This window comes from Theropithecus gelada, chromosome 15 (assembly GCF_003255815.1).
Source record: "Theropithecus gelada isolate Dixy chromosome 15, Tgel_1.0, whole genome shotgun sequence".
In the NCBI taxonomy this organism is placed as follows: domain Eukaryota; kingdom Metazoa; phylum Chordata; class Mammalia; order Primates; family Cercopithecidae; genus Theropithecus; species Theropithecus gelada.
Window position 1 is genome coordinate 36,450,559 of NC_037683.1, and position 16,770 is coordinate 36,467,328.

The following is a 16,770-nucleotide window of genomic DNA, read 5'->3' on the forward strand; positions in this document are numbered from 1 at the left end:
CCGGACACTAGCTATAAACAGCTGATACAGCTGTACTACTGGTTGCAGTCTTAAGCATGGTTTTATGAGATTTTAATTTGGGGGTTGTAATTTAAATTTTTTTGTTTTTAATTTTTTTCTCTTACCTGTAAGCAAGGGCTGACATTTTGTTGGCACACATTAATTACTACAGCCACACTGGTTGTTTATGACAAATATTCATTCTAATTTACTAGAACACTTGCCATAGAAGTGAAATATTTTGATCATCACTGCTACTTAATCATTGGAAGTGTGTTTTAATTGTCTCGGGTTATGGAGCTTTTAAATTAATTAGTTACCTTTAACTTAATTGTATATAGGAAAGAGAATATGACTGTTTAATATTGCTTCCTTAAAATCTACTGATTCTTGCTTTCAGCCTAACATAATGTCAATTTTTGCAAATGTCTCAAATGTGTTTTAGAAGAATCTATACTCCATAATAGTTGGGCTGATAAGCTTGTTAATGTTTTTGTTCAAATCTGTTGATCCTTATATTTGTCTGTTTATTCTTTCAGTGCTTAAGATGATATATAGTTATATTAAGTTTTATATATTAAGGCTGTTTTATTAGGAGAATAAAGCTTAGAATACACATTTTACTGATTAAATAAACTTTTATCGTAACGCAACTTCCTCTTTTACTTCTAGTAATGCTTTTTGATCTTCAATCAATTTTGTCACATTAATACAGTAACATCAGCTTTTGGTTATTACTTGCCTAGTATACTTTTTCCTTCTTTTTACTTCAACCCCTATTTTTCCTATGTAGTAGAAAATATACACATTAAAATAATATGAAAGTTATGTATTCCCTTAAAATAAAAAATTCTATCTCTATTATACTAATACTACTTTAAAAATTATGAGTTTAGTTCATTTACAATGACTGTGGTTATTGTGAGTGTGGACTCTCACTAATGGCGGTTTGCTTCTGTTGTGTTTAGTGATTTGTGAGTGTAAATTCAATTTTTCTTTGGATATCCTGCAGAACTAAATTGAAGATTATTTCCTCCAGAGAGCATTTGATCCGCTTTTGCTGGGAATAACGAAGTGGTACTAACGTGAAACCATTAAGTGCTGCTGCTAGCTTATATGTTACATGTGTGAGCACTAGAAAATACGACTCATCTTAGGATGTTTGATCTCCAGCTTTTAAGAAATTATGCTGTTGGTACTGTTAAAACAAAGTACTTTACTTCTATCTCCCTGAAAATTGCTATGATAAATTTTCAAGTCTATGCTTTCTAGGTTTTGAATAGCTTATTATTGAGTGTTGTGAAATTGTGTAAGTACATCTGGTAAAATCATCCACAGTGACCCTGAAAAGCCCCTTTTGCCCTATTAGAGGGTTCAGGTCTAATGGAGGAGTCCCAGATTCAAATCTCCAAATTTTTACTTAAAATCCATCTGCACAGTTGATACTGGCATTTACCAACAATCTAATCTTATTGCTGCTTTTTTTGCAGGTCTTCTCACTTCGTTTCATCTCATAGCTTTTTCCTTTATTTGTATGTTTGGGTTTGTGTGTCAGGAATGGCTGTAGGATGGTTAGGATGTATTAACAAATTGCCTTTCAACCTTTGTGGCTTATTGCAATAATTGTTTACTTATTGATGCTGCTGCATGTATAATGTGTCATGAATGACAGGAAGGTTCTGACAAAGTCACTCAGGGACTTAGACTAATGGAGGCTTCATTTTGAAATGTACTTTTCTACGTGGCAAGGGGAAGAGGGAGCAGCAGGGTCTCTCATTGGCAAGTAAATCTTTCTATCTGGAAACAGTAAATGCCACTTCCACTAGAACTTCATTGATCACAGCAAAGAAAATTTGGGCCCAGTTTCAAGGGAATAGCAATTTTTCTGTATTCCTAAAAGGAAAAAAACCAGAATGTTCAGTGAATAGCACTAATGACTACCATAGGGCATGAAATAAGAGGTTCCTTAGGGAAAATATCCACTTTTTGTAATGCCAAGTGTATATCAATGTCAGTTTTATTTGATATCCAGTTGTATTACAGTTAGAGGGATTTTTTAGGAAAAAAATGTATTGTTTCATAGCAACAGATGCAATAAGCAAAGACTATGCCTTAAGCTGGAGATTGAATGTAGTCCAGATTTCATTTTGGTACTATTAATTAGAAAGACCTATTTAATTTACTATCCTATAGGAATAGCAGAAATGAAGAAGGATTTTTAAAATTTTCTTTCATGAGTGTGAGTTCTTATTCTTTTGAACATTCTGCTTTATTTCATTTGGGATGGAGACAAAGGAGAATTCTAGGCAGGCACTTGAAGAAAATCAAAAGGATTAAATATATCAGTAAAGTGCTAGAGTTCCCTCTTTAAGTCTGTTGTTTGGCTTCAGTCATCTTTTGATCCGTCTTTATGAGATCTTCTGTAATTAGCTAAAAATTTTAAACATTTTTTAGGAAACTAAAAAATGGCCATGTGTATTAGTTTGTTTTCACACTGCTATAAAGAACCACCTGATACTGGGTAACTTATGAAGGAAAGAGGTTTAACTGAGGTTCCAGAGGCTTAATAGGAAGCGTGGTTGGAAGGCCTCAGGAAACTTACAATCATGGCAGAAGGCAAAGGGGAAGCAAACACATCTTCCCATGGTGGAGAGAAAGAGAGCGCAATGGGGGAAGTGCCACACACTTTAAAACCATCAGGTCTCCTGAGAACTCACTCACTATCACAAGAACAGCAAGGGGGAAACTTGCCCCCGTGATCCAACCACTTCCCATTAGGCACCTCCTCCAATTTGACATGAGATTTGGGCGGGGACACAAATCCAAACCATATCACCATGTAACCAGTCATAAAATTAATGGCGTGTGGGAAAAATGGGCAAGGACAATGGGCAGTGTCATATTCAGGCTTGGTTAGGGAATTCTTTTTTTCTGTAGGGCTGACTTGAACAGTTGTGGTTATGATATAGATATACTTTTATATTTGGTATTTCATTTAGCATTATATCATGTTGTGTCAGATGCTCCAACAACACAGAGCAATATAATAGGTACTCTATGTGCCACATTTTCTTAATCCAGTCTGTCACTGATGGACATTTGGGTTGATTCCAAGTCTTTGCTATTGTGAGTAGTGCCGCAATGAACATACCTGTGCATGTGTCTTTATAGCAGCATGATTTATAATCCTTTGGGTATATACCCAGTAATGGGATGGCTGGGTCATATGGTACTTCTAGTTCTAGATCCTTGAGGAATCGCCATACTGTTTTCCATAATGGTTGAACTAGTTTACAATCCCACCAACAGTGTGCAGCCATAAAAAAGGATGAGTTTGTGTCCCTTGTAGGGACATGGATGCAGCTGGAAACCATTATTCTCAGCAAACTATCACAAGAACAGAAAACCAAACACCGCATGTTCTCACTCATAGGTGGGAACTGAACAATGAGATCACCTGGACTCGGGAAGGGGAACATCACACACCGGGGCCTATTATGGGAAGGGAGGTGGGAGGAGGGATTGCACTGGGAGTTATACCTGATGTAAAGGATGAGTTAATGGGTGCAGCACACCAACATGGCACAAGTAGACATATGTAACAAACCTGCACATTATGCACATGTATCCTAGAACTTAAAGAATAATAATAATAATAAAAAAAATAGGTACTCTAAACTTGTATGTACTAAAGTGAGTTTATGGACTACTGTTTAGAACATGCTAAAAAATTGTGAAACCAGTTCTCTTCACACATTACTTTGTCACACACTCGCAGTATCTGTGAGAGAAAGTGAAGAATGTAGTTGTGTGAATTTTGTAGGGGCAAACATCAGTTGTGTGAATTTTTTAGGGGCAAAGATGGTTATGATGTACATTCTACTATCACCATAATCTCTTCTTTCTCTACCCCAAACCCTACAACCACCTACAAGGGAAGGTAATCTTTCAAGAGAGCCATTTATAAAGCACCTTAAAATTCAAGGGACTGACATTTCCTACTGAAGAATATTGACTTTGGCTGAAGCTGCCCAAGCTTAGCAGCAGCAAATGGAGAAATAACAGTGTAGGGAAAGGAACTGTATTTTCAGAGTTTAGTGGAACAAAAAAGTCTGTGCCTTTCCCAAGGGCCAGATGTTGACAGTATTGTAACGAGTTGAGTGGAATAGTTTTGTAAAGAAGTTCCTTTAAAACAAGTGAATAAATGTCCTTTCTTCTTCCTCCAAAATAAACCAACAGGAACGTACATGTTTACAAGAAAATTAGGCAACCAAACCAGACAAGCTAACATAGCATTTTAATTCATTTACTTAATTTTTAAACTGTATTTTTGAGTTACTTTCTGTGGATGTGTGTGTATTGAATTGCTGTTTGGTATTACTTTGTTTTTAAATCCTGAATAACTTCCTTTAGTATTTTCTTTTTTCTTTTTTTTTTTTTTTTTTTTGAGACGGAGTCTGGCTCTGTCACCCGAGCTGGAGTGCAGTGGCCGGATCTCAGCTCACTGCAAGCTCCGCCTCCCGGGTTCACGCCATTCTCCTGCCTCAGCCTCCCGAGTAGCTGGGACTACAGGCGCTGCCACCTCGCCTGGCTAGTTTTTTGTATTTTTTAGTAGAGACGGGGTTTCACCATGTTCGCCAGGATGGTCTCGATCTCCTGACCTCGTGATCCACCCATCTCGGCCTCCCAAAGTGCTGGGATTACAGGCTTGAGCCACCGCGCCCGGCCTAACTTCCTTTAGTATTTTCATAAAGCAAGTCTAAGTCTGCTTGCAAAGAATCATCTCAGTTTGTTTATCAGGTAACATGTTTATTTCACCTTTATTTTTGAAATATGGTTTTGCTGAACATGGGCTTCTTGGTTGACATTTATTTTTGTGTTTTATTTCTTCTTCCAGGCGTTTGAATATATTATCCAATTGCCATATAGCCTCAATTGTTTCTGATGGGAAGTTTGCTGTTAATCTTATAGTGGCTCCCTTACACATGATGAGCCAGTTTTCTCTTGAAGTTTATGAGGTGTTTTTTTTTCTTTCTTTATCTTACAATATTTTGACTATCGTGTATCTGAGTGTACATCTCTTTTTAGTTTACCTTACTTAAAGTTCATTGATCTTCTTGGATGAGTGTTTCATCAAATTTGTGATGTTTTTAGCAATTACTTAAATAAGTATTTTTTTCTGCCTTCTTCCTTCTGTTATTTCCATTATGTGTATGTTGGTACACTTAGTATTGTCTCACATTTCCATGAGGCTCTGATTATTATATAATGATTATATAATTATTATGATTATGCCATTTGAGAGTATACTAAAGAGACTTAATAGTCTACAGTTAAGAAACAACAAATCAACTGCAGAAGTAAAAGCAGATGTCTTACACATACATTTTGTTACATAGTTCTGTATGGAAATGGTAGCTTGACCCAGTCTATTGCTTATTATCCATCTGATTTGCTACATTTCTCAAGCAGATAATTGCATATTTCATTGCTTTTAAAGACACCTCATGAGAGACTAAAAACTTGACAGGCCTTATTAATTTACCAGAAGTAAGAGCCAAGTGACAGACTCAAGACTCTGAGGATATGGTGCTGGGAGATTATTAGTTCTGGATTATGGAGAAAAATAGATGGAACTAAAACCAATATTGGAAGCAGCTAATTGTCATAGTGAAGAACCAAAGGTGGGGTGATGCTGACAGGAATGGGAAGCAAATAGGGAGGGGCAAATCCCTTATTTTCATCCAAGCTTTCATTCACCCTCTAGCACTTCTTCTGGTGGAGTCTAATAGAAGCTCATTAACAAAGGAGAAATGTGATTTTCAGTGTGCCAACCCTAACTAGCAAGCCAGAACATAGAAAAGTAGATTTGAAGCTGAGAGATGAGAGAGTTAATAGCATCAGTTATTCCCTAAAGAAAAAGGATAAAAATCTTGTGCCAATTCAAAGGTTTCTGACTTACTAAAGAATACCTAACACTAAAAATAATAAAATAGCTGATATTTATTGAGCATTTAGGATATTCCAGGCACTGTTAAATGCTGTGCATGAATTAACTGATTATATTATGAAATTACAATAATTATCTTTTAACAAGACAGGAAAGTATTGTGGTCTTACTCTCACAACTTAGAAGTAGCTCTAGTCTTTTACTTTGGATTTCTGTTTTATATTTCAACTACCATAGACTCCTCAAAGATCTGGAGGTAAAGGGAATGCTTTCTTCTACTGACCATAACTGACTCAGTTCCCTCAATGGAAGTAGGACTTCCTCACATGGGTGCTGCCCCACAGGGAGCATAAATAGAGATGATCTCAATTTTGAGCCATTTCTGTCTTACGCCTCAGTGCCCAAAACCCTGTGCTCCTCAGTACACTGGATGACTTGACTTAATTTGTTCTGCCACTTCTTATTCTCATATCACAATTTTTGTCAGTCACTCATTCTGCCTAGTTTTTCTACTATTTAGATTCTGTGTGATCTAATGCAGAGTAGATCAAAAGTCCTTGTTTCAGCCTTGTCTCTTTTCAAAGTCCAAGAGTAGCACTATGCTACCAGACTACCTATATTTTATTAAATTAAAACTTAGGATGCATTACCAGGGAACTCTTTCATTTATCTTAGTCTCATTATGAATCAAATTCAAGAAAAGTTATGGAAAATAAAAGGTGATGCCTTCGCTATTAAGGAATGTATATGACTAATGCCAATATAGTTTATTTAGAAGTATTTAATCAATTTCTGGTTTGAATAACCTTTGCTACCTCAGATATGACAAATATACATTTCTCATTTTATGTATGAGGTGGCTCACCTATTTGTTCAAAAATATTTGTTGAGCACCCATTATATGTCAGTCTGTATTACAGGATTTTTTAGATGTTGTAGGGTAAGATCCTATCCTCAGGGAGCTTATATGTGTGGTGGACATTGTACAGTAAATAAATGAACAATTAAAAATGAATATACAATACATCATGTGCTGGTTAATATTTACTTTGCATACTGATAAATAATGAACTTAATATAGGTCGTAAATTGCTTTTTCAAATGCCTTTTGCCTTGATTATTTTCTGAAGATTGGAGAGTGATTATTTTTTGCTCAGGCTTCCAAAGAGATTTTCAATATTTATCCGTGATAGTATGTTTTAACATCAGGAACGTGTTTTATTTCTATAGTTATATGTTTTTAAACAAAAATCTGATAGTAAAAAGAAAATATTTCTTTTTCGAGATGAAGTCTCGCTCTGTCACCCAGGCTGGAGTTCAGTGGCACGATCTCGGCTCGCTGCAGCCTCCACTTTTCTCATTGAAGCAATTCACCTGCCTCAGCCTCCCAAATAGCTGGGACTACAGGCCCATGCCACCATACCCATCTAATTTTTGTATTTTTAGTAGAGACAGGGTTTTGCCATATTGGCCAGGCTGGTCTCAAACTCCTGACCTAGGTAACCCACTTGCCTTGGCCTCCCAAAGTGCTTGGATTACAAGCGTGAGCCACTGTGTTTGGCCCAAAACTATTTGTACCATATGGTTTTGAATGCCACATGGGAAATTTGTTTTCACGTGGTAATTTTATCTTTCTGAATTTTATGTCTGCAGTAGCATTGAATATTAAGTCATGTAGTATAAATAAAGTATTCATTTTCCATCAGAAAAATGTTTCCTACACAGTATGTTTTTGACAGCAGCCTTTACATCCTTGTTTCGCAGACTATAGATGAGAGGATTGAACATGGGAGTCATCACTCCATAGAAGAGGGAGATGAAGGCCTCAATTATGTCTTCACTACCGGAATCAGCAGAGACTTTAGACTCAGGCTTTGCGTGCATGAAGAAGATGGTTCCATAGAATATAATCACCACTGTCAGGTGGGCTGAGCAGGTGGAGAAGGCCTTATGTTTTCCTTCAGTCGAAGGAATCCTCAGAATAGTGGCAACAATAAATATGTAAGAGATGGAAATTACTAACAGTGGAATAACCAAAACAATCAGATTTGACCCTGTCATACTAATTACATTGATTGAAATATCATCACAGGCCAGTTTCAAGATAGCCAGAATTTCACAGACAAAATGGTTAATGACATTATTAGCACAGAATGGTAACTGCATTGCAAGAGCTGTCTGCACTACTGAGTCCACAAGCCCAGTGACCCAGGACACAGCTGTCATGGCCACATAGGCACCCTTGCTCATGATGACAGGGTATCTCAGCGGGTAGCAGATGGCCACATAGCGGTCAAGTGCCATTATGCCTAAGAGCATGCACTCCGTGGCCCCCATGGCAAAAGAAATAAACATTTGCACCATACACCCAGAGAAGGAAACCCTTTTCTTTACTGCCAGAAAGCTGGCAAGAATTAGTGGGACAGAGGAACTTGTGTAGCAAACATCGAGGAAGGAAAGGTTACAGAGGAAGAAATACATGGGAGTGTGCAGGTGAGAATCACAGATGATAACTGAGATAAGGACTCCATTTCCAAGCAGAATCATCAGGTACATCCATAAAATTAGAACGAAGAAAACTGTCTGGAGCTTTGGGTGGGCAGAAAGCCCCACCAGGACAAATTCTGTCAACGTGGAGTCATTAGTCCTTTCCATATTACATACACTGTTCCCCAACAGAACTCTGTGAATGATAGAACCGGAATATGTTAATACAGTGTCTGTGAGAGCTACTTTTAAGAATCATATTCTGTATTATTGCAGTTCTGTATTTGGATGCAACAATATAAGTTTGGGGAAAATTTCTTCCTGTAAAACCCAGGCCACTAGAGCAGGAATCCTAACCTAACTGTCTCAGAGTTAAGAGAGAACACATATGATTATAGGATCTTTGGATCCCAATCCACTTTATTGCTATTTCCACAAGTTCTGCCTCTTAACCCATTGGCAGCAAATCAGTGTCCTACAGCCTAGATTCAGCAGGCAGGTATGCTTTGTTTGGCAGTGATTGTCTGTACTGTGTTTAAATTTGAAATAGAGATCAACATTCTAATCAACAGATATGGTATAAAAATCTGTGCCTTCAGCTTGTCTTTGAATAAATTAGAATATTTGAAAACATTAGACCTGTCTCTGTCATGGAGCTTAGTTATATTAATAACTGACCCATTGGATCCAATGCATGTCTCTCCATTCTACCAGACTACTCTCCTCACTCTCTCTTGTCACTGGAGGTGAATATAAGTTATTAATTAACATGTTATTCTCATGTTATTCTCAATTGTTGGTTTCAATTGTTTATATTACCTGGCAGGATCTTATATGGATTTGGAATCTTGACCCATGGCTGCAGGGCCAACTTATCTATTAGGCACAGTACGCCCACCATATTGTGAGAAACCTAAGAAAATGTTTTGATTTCTTTTAAAATATGAAGAAAAAAGTGAACTTTAAATTTTAATAAATACTATATTTGTTTGTATAACGATGCAGAAATAAAATATAACTTTTAAATCTTTATGGAAATAAGGCCCCACAAAGCCAAAAAAAAAAAAAAAAGTGCCTAGGGCCCATCAAAATTATCATGTGGCCCTGTGTAGTTGAGCATCTTTTGAAAACTCAGTCTGGACTACTGGTGGTATAGTAGTGGTTATGTATCTGCATATAACCTCTTTGAGGAGAGTAACCTCGTTGAGAAAAGGAACATACCTTCATATTCCTCCAATATCTTTTTTCGGTATAATGAGGAAGTATGCATTCAAAGAAATGATTTAAAAAAAACTGAATACATTAAAAATATTTACAACGCCAATTTTATCACGGGCTTTGATTAAAATATGTAATGGTGTTTATTGTAGCCTCTACCTAATTTATTTTCACACATGCAACAACTAAAGAATCAATTGTGATAATAGTGTTTTTATTCGAAACATACACATTGAACTAAACCAATGATGTCTAACCATTAATTATTGAAAAATAAAATTTATAACAAATATATATAAAACAAATAAAAAGAAAAATTTCTCCAGTTGAAGTTACACTAGTGTACAGGGGAGAAGAAAACCCCATTCTTTACTTGTTTATTCACTCTTACTCCCTCAGTTAAGTTTAAGAGGATTCCAGGGAGCATAGTTTTAAAATCGTCAATGCACTTCGTAAAACATTAATAATCTGCATTTTAATCCTTTAATCAAAAACAATAATAATAAAATAGTAATTTATGTATTGATTATGCCAGATACATTTCTAATTTTTTTTATTCATAACAACCCAAGGAAATGGGACTAATATTGTAGGAGATAAGAATTATCCTTTCTTAAACATTTGGTAAACATCATCAGTAAATTATGGATGAATAGACTTAAGGAAAAAAGTAGTAATTATTTCAAAAGATGCAGAAAACACATTTAGTAAAGTTCAATTTATAATTTTTATAGAAACTGTCTGAAATCCTCAAGCAGAAGGTAATGTTCTGAACTTCAAAGAAAACTACCAAAAAAACTATGTTAAGTTACTATTCACTAATACTTAATGGAGACAGTTTATACATTCTTAAAGATTTTTGTTTTGTTTTGTTTTGTTTTTTTTGAGACGGAGTCTTGCACTGTCACCCAGGCTGGAGTGCAGTGGCACAATCTCAGCTAACTGCAACCTCCACCTCCTGGGTTCAAGTGATTCTCCTGCCTCAGCCTTCTGAGTAGCTGGGATTACAGGCGTGCACCACCACGCCCAGCTAATTTTTGTATTTTTAGTAGAGACAGGATTTCACCATGTTGGTCAGTCTGGTCTTGAACTCTTGACCTCAGATAATCCGCCTGCCTCAGCCTCCCAAAGTGCTGGGATTACAAGTGTGAGCCTCCGCACCCGGCCATTTTATGCATTCTTATTCAGATCTGGAATAAGATAAGGATGCCCACTTTTATAGTTATTCTTTAATATAAAATTGGTAGTCTTGGTTAAAATCATAAGACGAGGAAATGACTGAAGTATAGATTAAAAAAGACAAAAATTTATAAGACCAGATGAGAAAAATTAGTAAGACTTCTGGAAGTGAGCTTAACAGAAAAATCAATAGCTTTCTGTATATTAACAACAAATGATAAAATAATAGAAATAAATATAACAAAAATTAAAGATCTATGTTTATCTCAACAAGGCCTACATAAGACCTTTACAAAAATTCTTCAAAAATTATAATGAAGGGCATAGTAGAATATGAGTAATTGAAAAGGTATGACATGTTAATAGGTAGGATAAAAATATAAGAATGCTGTCATTTCCCTCTCAAATTAGTCTATACATTCAATTGAATGCATTAAAGATTTAGCTGGTTTTTTTTTTTAGGGATATGAGTACTTATCCTAAATTCATGTGAAAGAATAAAAGTATACAACTTGCATAGTCAGTTTTATAAAAGAAAAATATGAGGGAGCATTCTGTCCCAGCCAGAAAAAGAAATGTAGTTTTAATAGAAGGGACTATCATAGATTAAAAACAAAAAAAAGATAAAAGAAAAAGAGCAATTGGCTTCTGATGCCATAAAAACAACATAATATGGATTAAGTGAATAAAAAATTGAGGTACTTACAAAATTTTATGAGTGTAGTTAGACCAAACATTTTTAAAAATAAAGTTTTTCATCTAGGTAAAGAAAAAAGTCAGTTATAGAGTAGATGGTCAGCAATGGAGAACAAAAGGAAGTTTCCAAGTTCTGGTGAAGGCAGGGTTCACCCAAGGAATTTCAGTCTTGTGGTCCCACTGGAAAGGTTATCCTTAGTGTGAAGGAAAATGAATCTGGCATTTGTATTAGCCCGATGCCATGAACTATGCCATTCACATAAGTAATCCTCTTGATCTGACTTGTGTTCCCTTCCAATGACAAGCCTGCATTCAGGTAACTTGCATATAATGAACGAATGAGCAGAGAAATTTGGTGGCTGCTCCCCCTAGGCCTTTGTTTCTCATTGGAAAGCTTGGCACTGTACTTTCTAGTCATATCTGTGAGCTCATGTGAATCTACACCTGTGAATGAGATCCAGCCTCTTCTTACTTACCAAATCAATTTTAAGTCTGTGGGACTAAGGGACAGAATGTGGACCTTGGTAAAATCACCACAGCATTGCTATGTAGTGAGGTGTATTGGTAGGAAATCAGTCACTTTTCCCCAGGGAAGCCTCTGAATCACTACACGTTTTATTCAAACACCCAGATTAGGTACAGATGCACTTCAAAGAAGGAGAAATCTTCTGAGAGAGGGGTAGCACAAGATTTCATCACATTAATTGAATTTGGTCCTGATGAGCTGAGGGGGAAATGCCTCAGGTAATAGACTGAGGCTAAAAGGCATCAGTGGGAATTCTGAAGAAAAAAACAATTACAGGAGGATAGCAGGAAAAGAAAAAAAAAAAAAAAAAGAGGAGAGCTGCTTTGCCAGTTTGTGATGAATATCAAATGTAGAGTTAAGGAATTATAATTTATTATCTAGGCAATTGGGAGCCACTGGAGTTTTGATCAGGGGATATTAAAGCTGAAACACACACAAACACGCAAGATTGTTATGGGAATATTCTTCAGGGTCATGTACTTTTCTCCCCAGTATTTGACTGTGACCTATGCTTTGTAGTTCTGTAAGTGTTTTTCACGACAATTGTTGACACCTTCTTTGGCTTGTAGAGAAGCTGACTCAAAATTCATCTTCTTTGGAAATGGATACATAGTAGTTCTTTTTAGGTTAAATCGATAATAAAACATTTTATTTTAATAATTTATCTTATTTTTTAATTTTTTGGCTTTTTTATTTTACATGCTTTAAGAATTATTTTTTTTAACATTCTTTCAGTTATTTTATTTTATTTTTTTAAATTATACTTTAAGTTCTAGGGTACATGTGCACAATGTGCAGGTTTGTTACATATGTATACATGTGCCATGATGGTGTGCTGTACCCATTAACTTGTCATTTACCTAATTTATTTTATTTTCTAAAAAGAGATAATCCTGTTTCCTCTGAGCTTTTAGCCAAGTTTTAGAATAATCAGTGGAAACTAAAGTGTTTGTAGTTTCAGTTTGAAGGAAAGGCCAAAGTTTTGTTGGGTCCTTCACAGCTAGATCTTAACTGATTGCTTTAGCTATTAAAGTAATGAAACTCATCAGGCTAACTGCCCCCATTCTGCCTTGGTTTTCCAGTTTGTTTAACTTCTGTGAAAGTGACTTCATTGAAACCCAGAGAAAAAGAAAAACATCCCAGTTAATAAGATAAAGGACTTATGCCCTGGAGGTTATAGGAACCAAACCCTTCTTCTATTCAGGTCCCCAGCCCCCCTTTTTAAACAAAGCTTTTGTCTCTTCCATCTCCCCCCCAGTTTTTCTTCTAGAAGTAGTAAGTACATTAAGGCATTGTTCATTATGTGAAAAACCACACATTCCTTTTGTCTTCAGTTTTCGTATAGAGGCCCTAGGGTGTATTGAACATTATTAGCAATAGTAGTCAAATGCACATGAGCTGTAAAGAATCTTGGCTGCACCTCTTATGAGCTTTGTAGCATCGTGCTGCATTTCTAGCTTCTCTCAGCTCAGTACAATAAACTTAGCATATATGATAACAGTTAAACTCAGATCAAGCTAACGAGCCTCTGTTAGCCCCACTATATAAGTTTATGGTAGACAGTAGGAACTTAAAACACATTCGATTCTTTTTTGGGTCATAATTAGTTACAATTAAAAGTATATGTGAACAAAAGCTACATTCTTAGGCAAAGAATAAAGAGACACTGGTCACTGGTAATTCTGGTCCAAAGAGCTTCCAGAAAAGGTTAGTGGAAGAGGTAATTTACATTCCTTCATATTTACAGAAAATTATATGCAATTTGAATTGCATTCATATTCAGTTATAGAAAATGTGTTTTTTGTCTTACATAATTTGAACCCAACAATGCTTTTGAATATAACCACACAGGTGATATGATGTCTCAGCTATTTTAAAAATACTTTCAAACATAGTGGGCACAGCAGCTGCTGAAAATGGTCCAATTATAGTATTGCAGTTCTACACATTTGGAACAGAGAATTAATTTTTTTAGCAGATTATAGGTCCAATAATAGTGTTCAAATTGCTTGGCTCTTGAAGAAAATGGGAGAGAATACATCTGTCTTGCAATGATGTTTTTAGGTTAGAGCACCAGACAGCAGAATCTAATGTTCTCATTCTGTCTTCTGGGGGGAAAGCAGAGAAGAGGCAGAATAAATGTTTTTGAAGAGGCAGGTGACACTGGAAAAGAACACTGAACTTCATTTTAGAGTGTCTAGATTTGAAACTCAAAGACTTGGAAACTCCTTTATTTCTCTTCTTTAAATGGGGCCAATTCCTACCTGAGAGTTCTGTTGTGAATGTTACCCAGACAAGGATAACATATTGCAAGGATAACATGCAAATCTCTGGGATGCTCAATGATGAAAACATGACAGATGAAAAATTAGATATGTCCAGTTAATGCATATAAAATTAAAATCTATAATTGAAAAACAATATTTACAAAACAAGAAGATGGAATATGCCGTCATTTATGTACCTCTGAGCCTGAGGAATGGTTTCCTTTCCTTGGTTTGAGACCAGTCTTCTCAACAGCTGTCTTACTTGACCACCTCAAAAAATGTTCTCCATTTTATGTAATAATTTTCATGATAAAGTGAGGGGATAGAAGTGAGAATTAGATAGCAAGCAGCATGCTGTAATTATTTTCTTTAAGTTTCCACTTACCTGTAGTTTATTTCTCAGGTAAAACTCATAGATGAAGCTATATAAAATTCTGAAACTCAGGTGTAGAGTTTCCAGTTTAATCTTGGAGAAAAAAGATACAGGTCCATGGGTTCTAGGGGCTTTTATGGTGACTTATGTGTTTTGCTACGTTTTGAGCATCAGAAACATCCTCCAAAGGACCAGCCATTACAACAACAAGGCAATATAAATTCTTTTCGGGGTGACTCAGGGAGGGGGTCCAATATTTACAACAAATTAAAGGTAAGAAGGTAAACATGGAGCATTAAAAACTTTCTAAAACTCCAGGGATAATGTCATCAGACCCAATTATATCATATAATTGGTATATTCTTGTTCTAATGCAATTCAAATAGTAAATATATTGCTGTCTGCATTATCATAGTATGTGAAGATTTTGAGACCCCAATAAACAGAAAAAGTCTTTAATAAGTATTGTTTTTTATTTTTAAGAATTATCTGAAAACTTTCCATAATCGAATGAATAAATCACTCTCATTTGCCTAATGCTTTCAAATGTCTGATGGAGTTCTTAGAATACTACCATAAGTTAATATAATTATTCCTATTAGACAGATCTAAGCCTGAGATAAGAAGTTCACCTGTTTTGCTGAAGGTTGTCCAGCCAGCATATAAGAGAATAAAAAATATCTTAAATCTACCATTTGTGACTCTAGCCCCTGTAATCAATCTGTGACACTGCCCCGTCTCTCACTCATAAGAACCCAGAATGAGCTTTTAGAATATTGCATCTACATTCTGCAATGAGTACAGAAAAGCTAGGCTAGAAATAGGTAAACAATTTAAGCTGACAGATATCATTAAAATTGTTTAAATGAGCTTTACTTTTTCTCTAGACCCATGTCAGAATTGAAGCATGTGGAACAGAATATAACCTCTGATTAAAAACAATTCCTCTTTGATTTTATTAATTTTTAAATTTTATTTCACTTTTTAGTGATATATAATATTTGCATATATTTATGGGGTATATGTGATATTTTATTATTTGCGTAGAATGTGCAACAATGAAGTCAGAGTATTTAAGTTAAGATATCCATCACCTTGAACATTTATTATTTCTATGTATCGGGAACATTTCAAATCCTCTCTTCTAGCTGTTTTGAAATATATACTATTGTTGTTAACTATAATCATTGTACTCTCTGCTATTGAACATTAGAACTTACTCCTTCTATCTAACTGTGCATCTGTACTCATTACTCATTAACCAACCTGTCCTTTTTTTTTTTTTTTTTTTTTTTTTTTGAGACAAAGTCTCACTCTGTTGCCCAGGATGGAGTACACTGGTGTGATCTCGGCTCACTGAAACTTCCGCTTCCTGGGTTCAAGCAGTTGTCTGCCTCAGCCTCCCGAGTAGCTGGGATTACAGGTGCCCGCCACCATGCCTAGCTAATTTTTGTATTTTTAGTAAAGACAGGATTTCATCATCTTGGCCAGGCTGGTCTTGAACTTCTGACCTTGTGATCCACCTGCTTTGGCCTCTCAAAGTGCTGGGATTACAGGCGTGAGCCACTGTGCCCGGCCTAGCCAACCTCTCTTTAACATTGCCCTCCCGGATCCGGCCACTGCACTCCAGCCTGGGCGGCAGAGCGAGACTCCCTCTCAAAAAAAAAAAAAAGGAGGGCAGAACAAGATGGCCGAATAGGAACAGCTCCAGTCTCCAACTCCCAGCACGAGCGACACAGAAGACCGGTGATTTCTGCATTTTCAACTGAGGTACTGGGTTCATCTCACTGGGGAGTGCCGGAGGATCAGTGCTGGTCAGCTGCTGCAGCCCGACCAGCGAGAGCTGAAGCAGGGCGAGGCATCGCCTCACCTGGGAAGCGCAAGGGGGAAGGGAATCGCTTTTCCTAGCCAGGGGAACTGAGACACACAACACCTGGAAAATCGGGTAACTCCCACCCCAATACTGCGCTTTAAGCAAACAGGCACACCAGGAGATCATATCCCACACCTGGCCGGGAGGGTCCCACGCCCACGGAGCCTCCCTCATTGCTAGCACAGCAGTCTGTGATCTACC

The 16,770-nt window shown here is 36.5% G+C and overlaps 1 protein-coding gene across 1 annotated transcript; it reads right to left on the reverse strand.

The window, feature by feature from the left end:
- Nucleotides 1-7,642: 7,642 nt before the first annotated feature.
- On the reverse strand, nt 7,643-8,605 carry LOC112608727 (olfactory receptor 13C8). Its single transcript, XM_025360792.1, has one exon. The coding sequence runs from the start codon at nt 8,603-8,605 to the stop codon at nt 7,643-7,645; it is 963 nt and encodes a 320-aa protein (XP_025216577.1).
- Between the last annotated feature and the right edge of the window lie 8,165 nt (nt 8,606-16,770).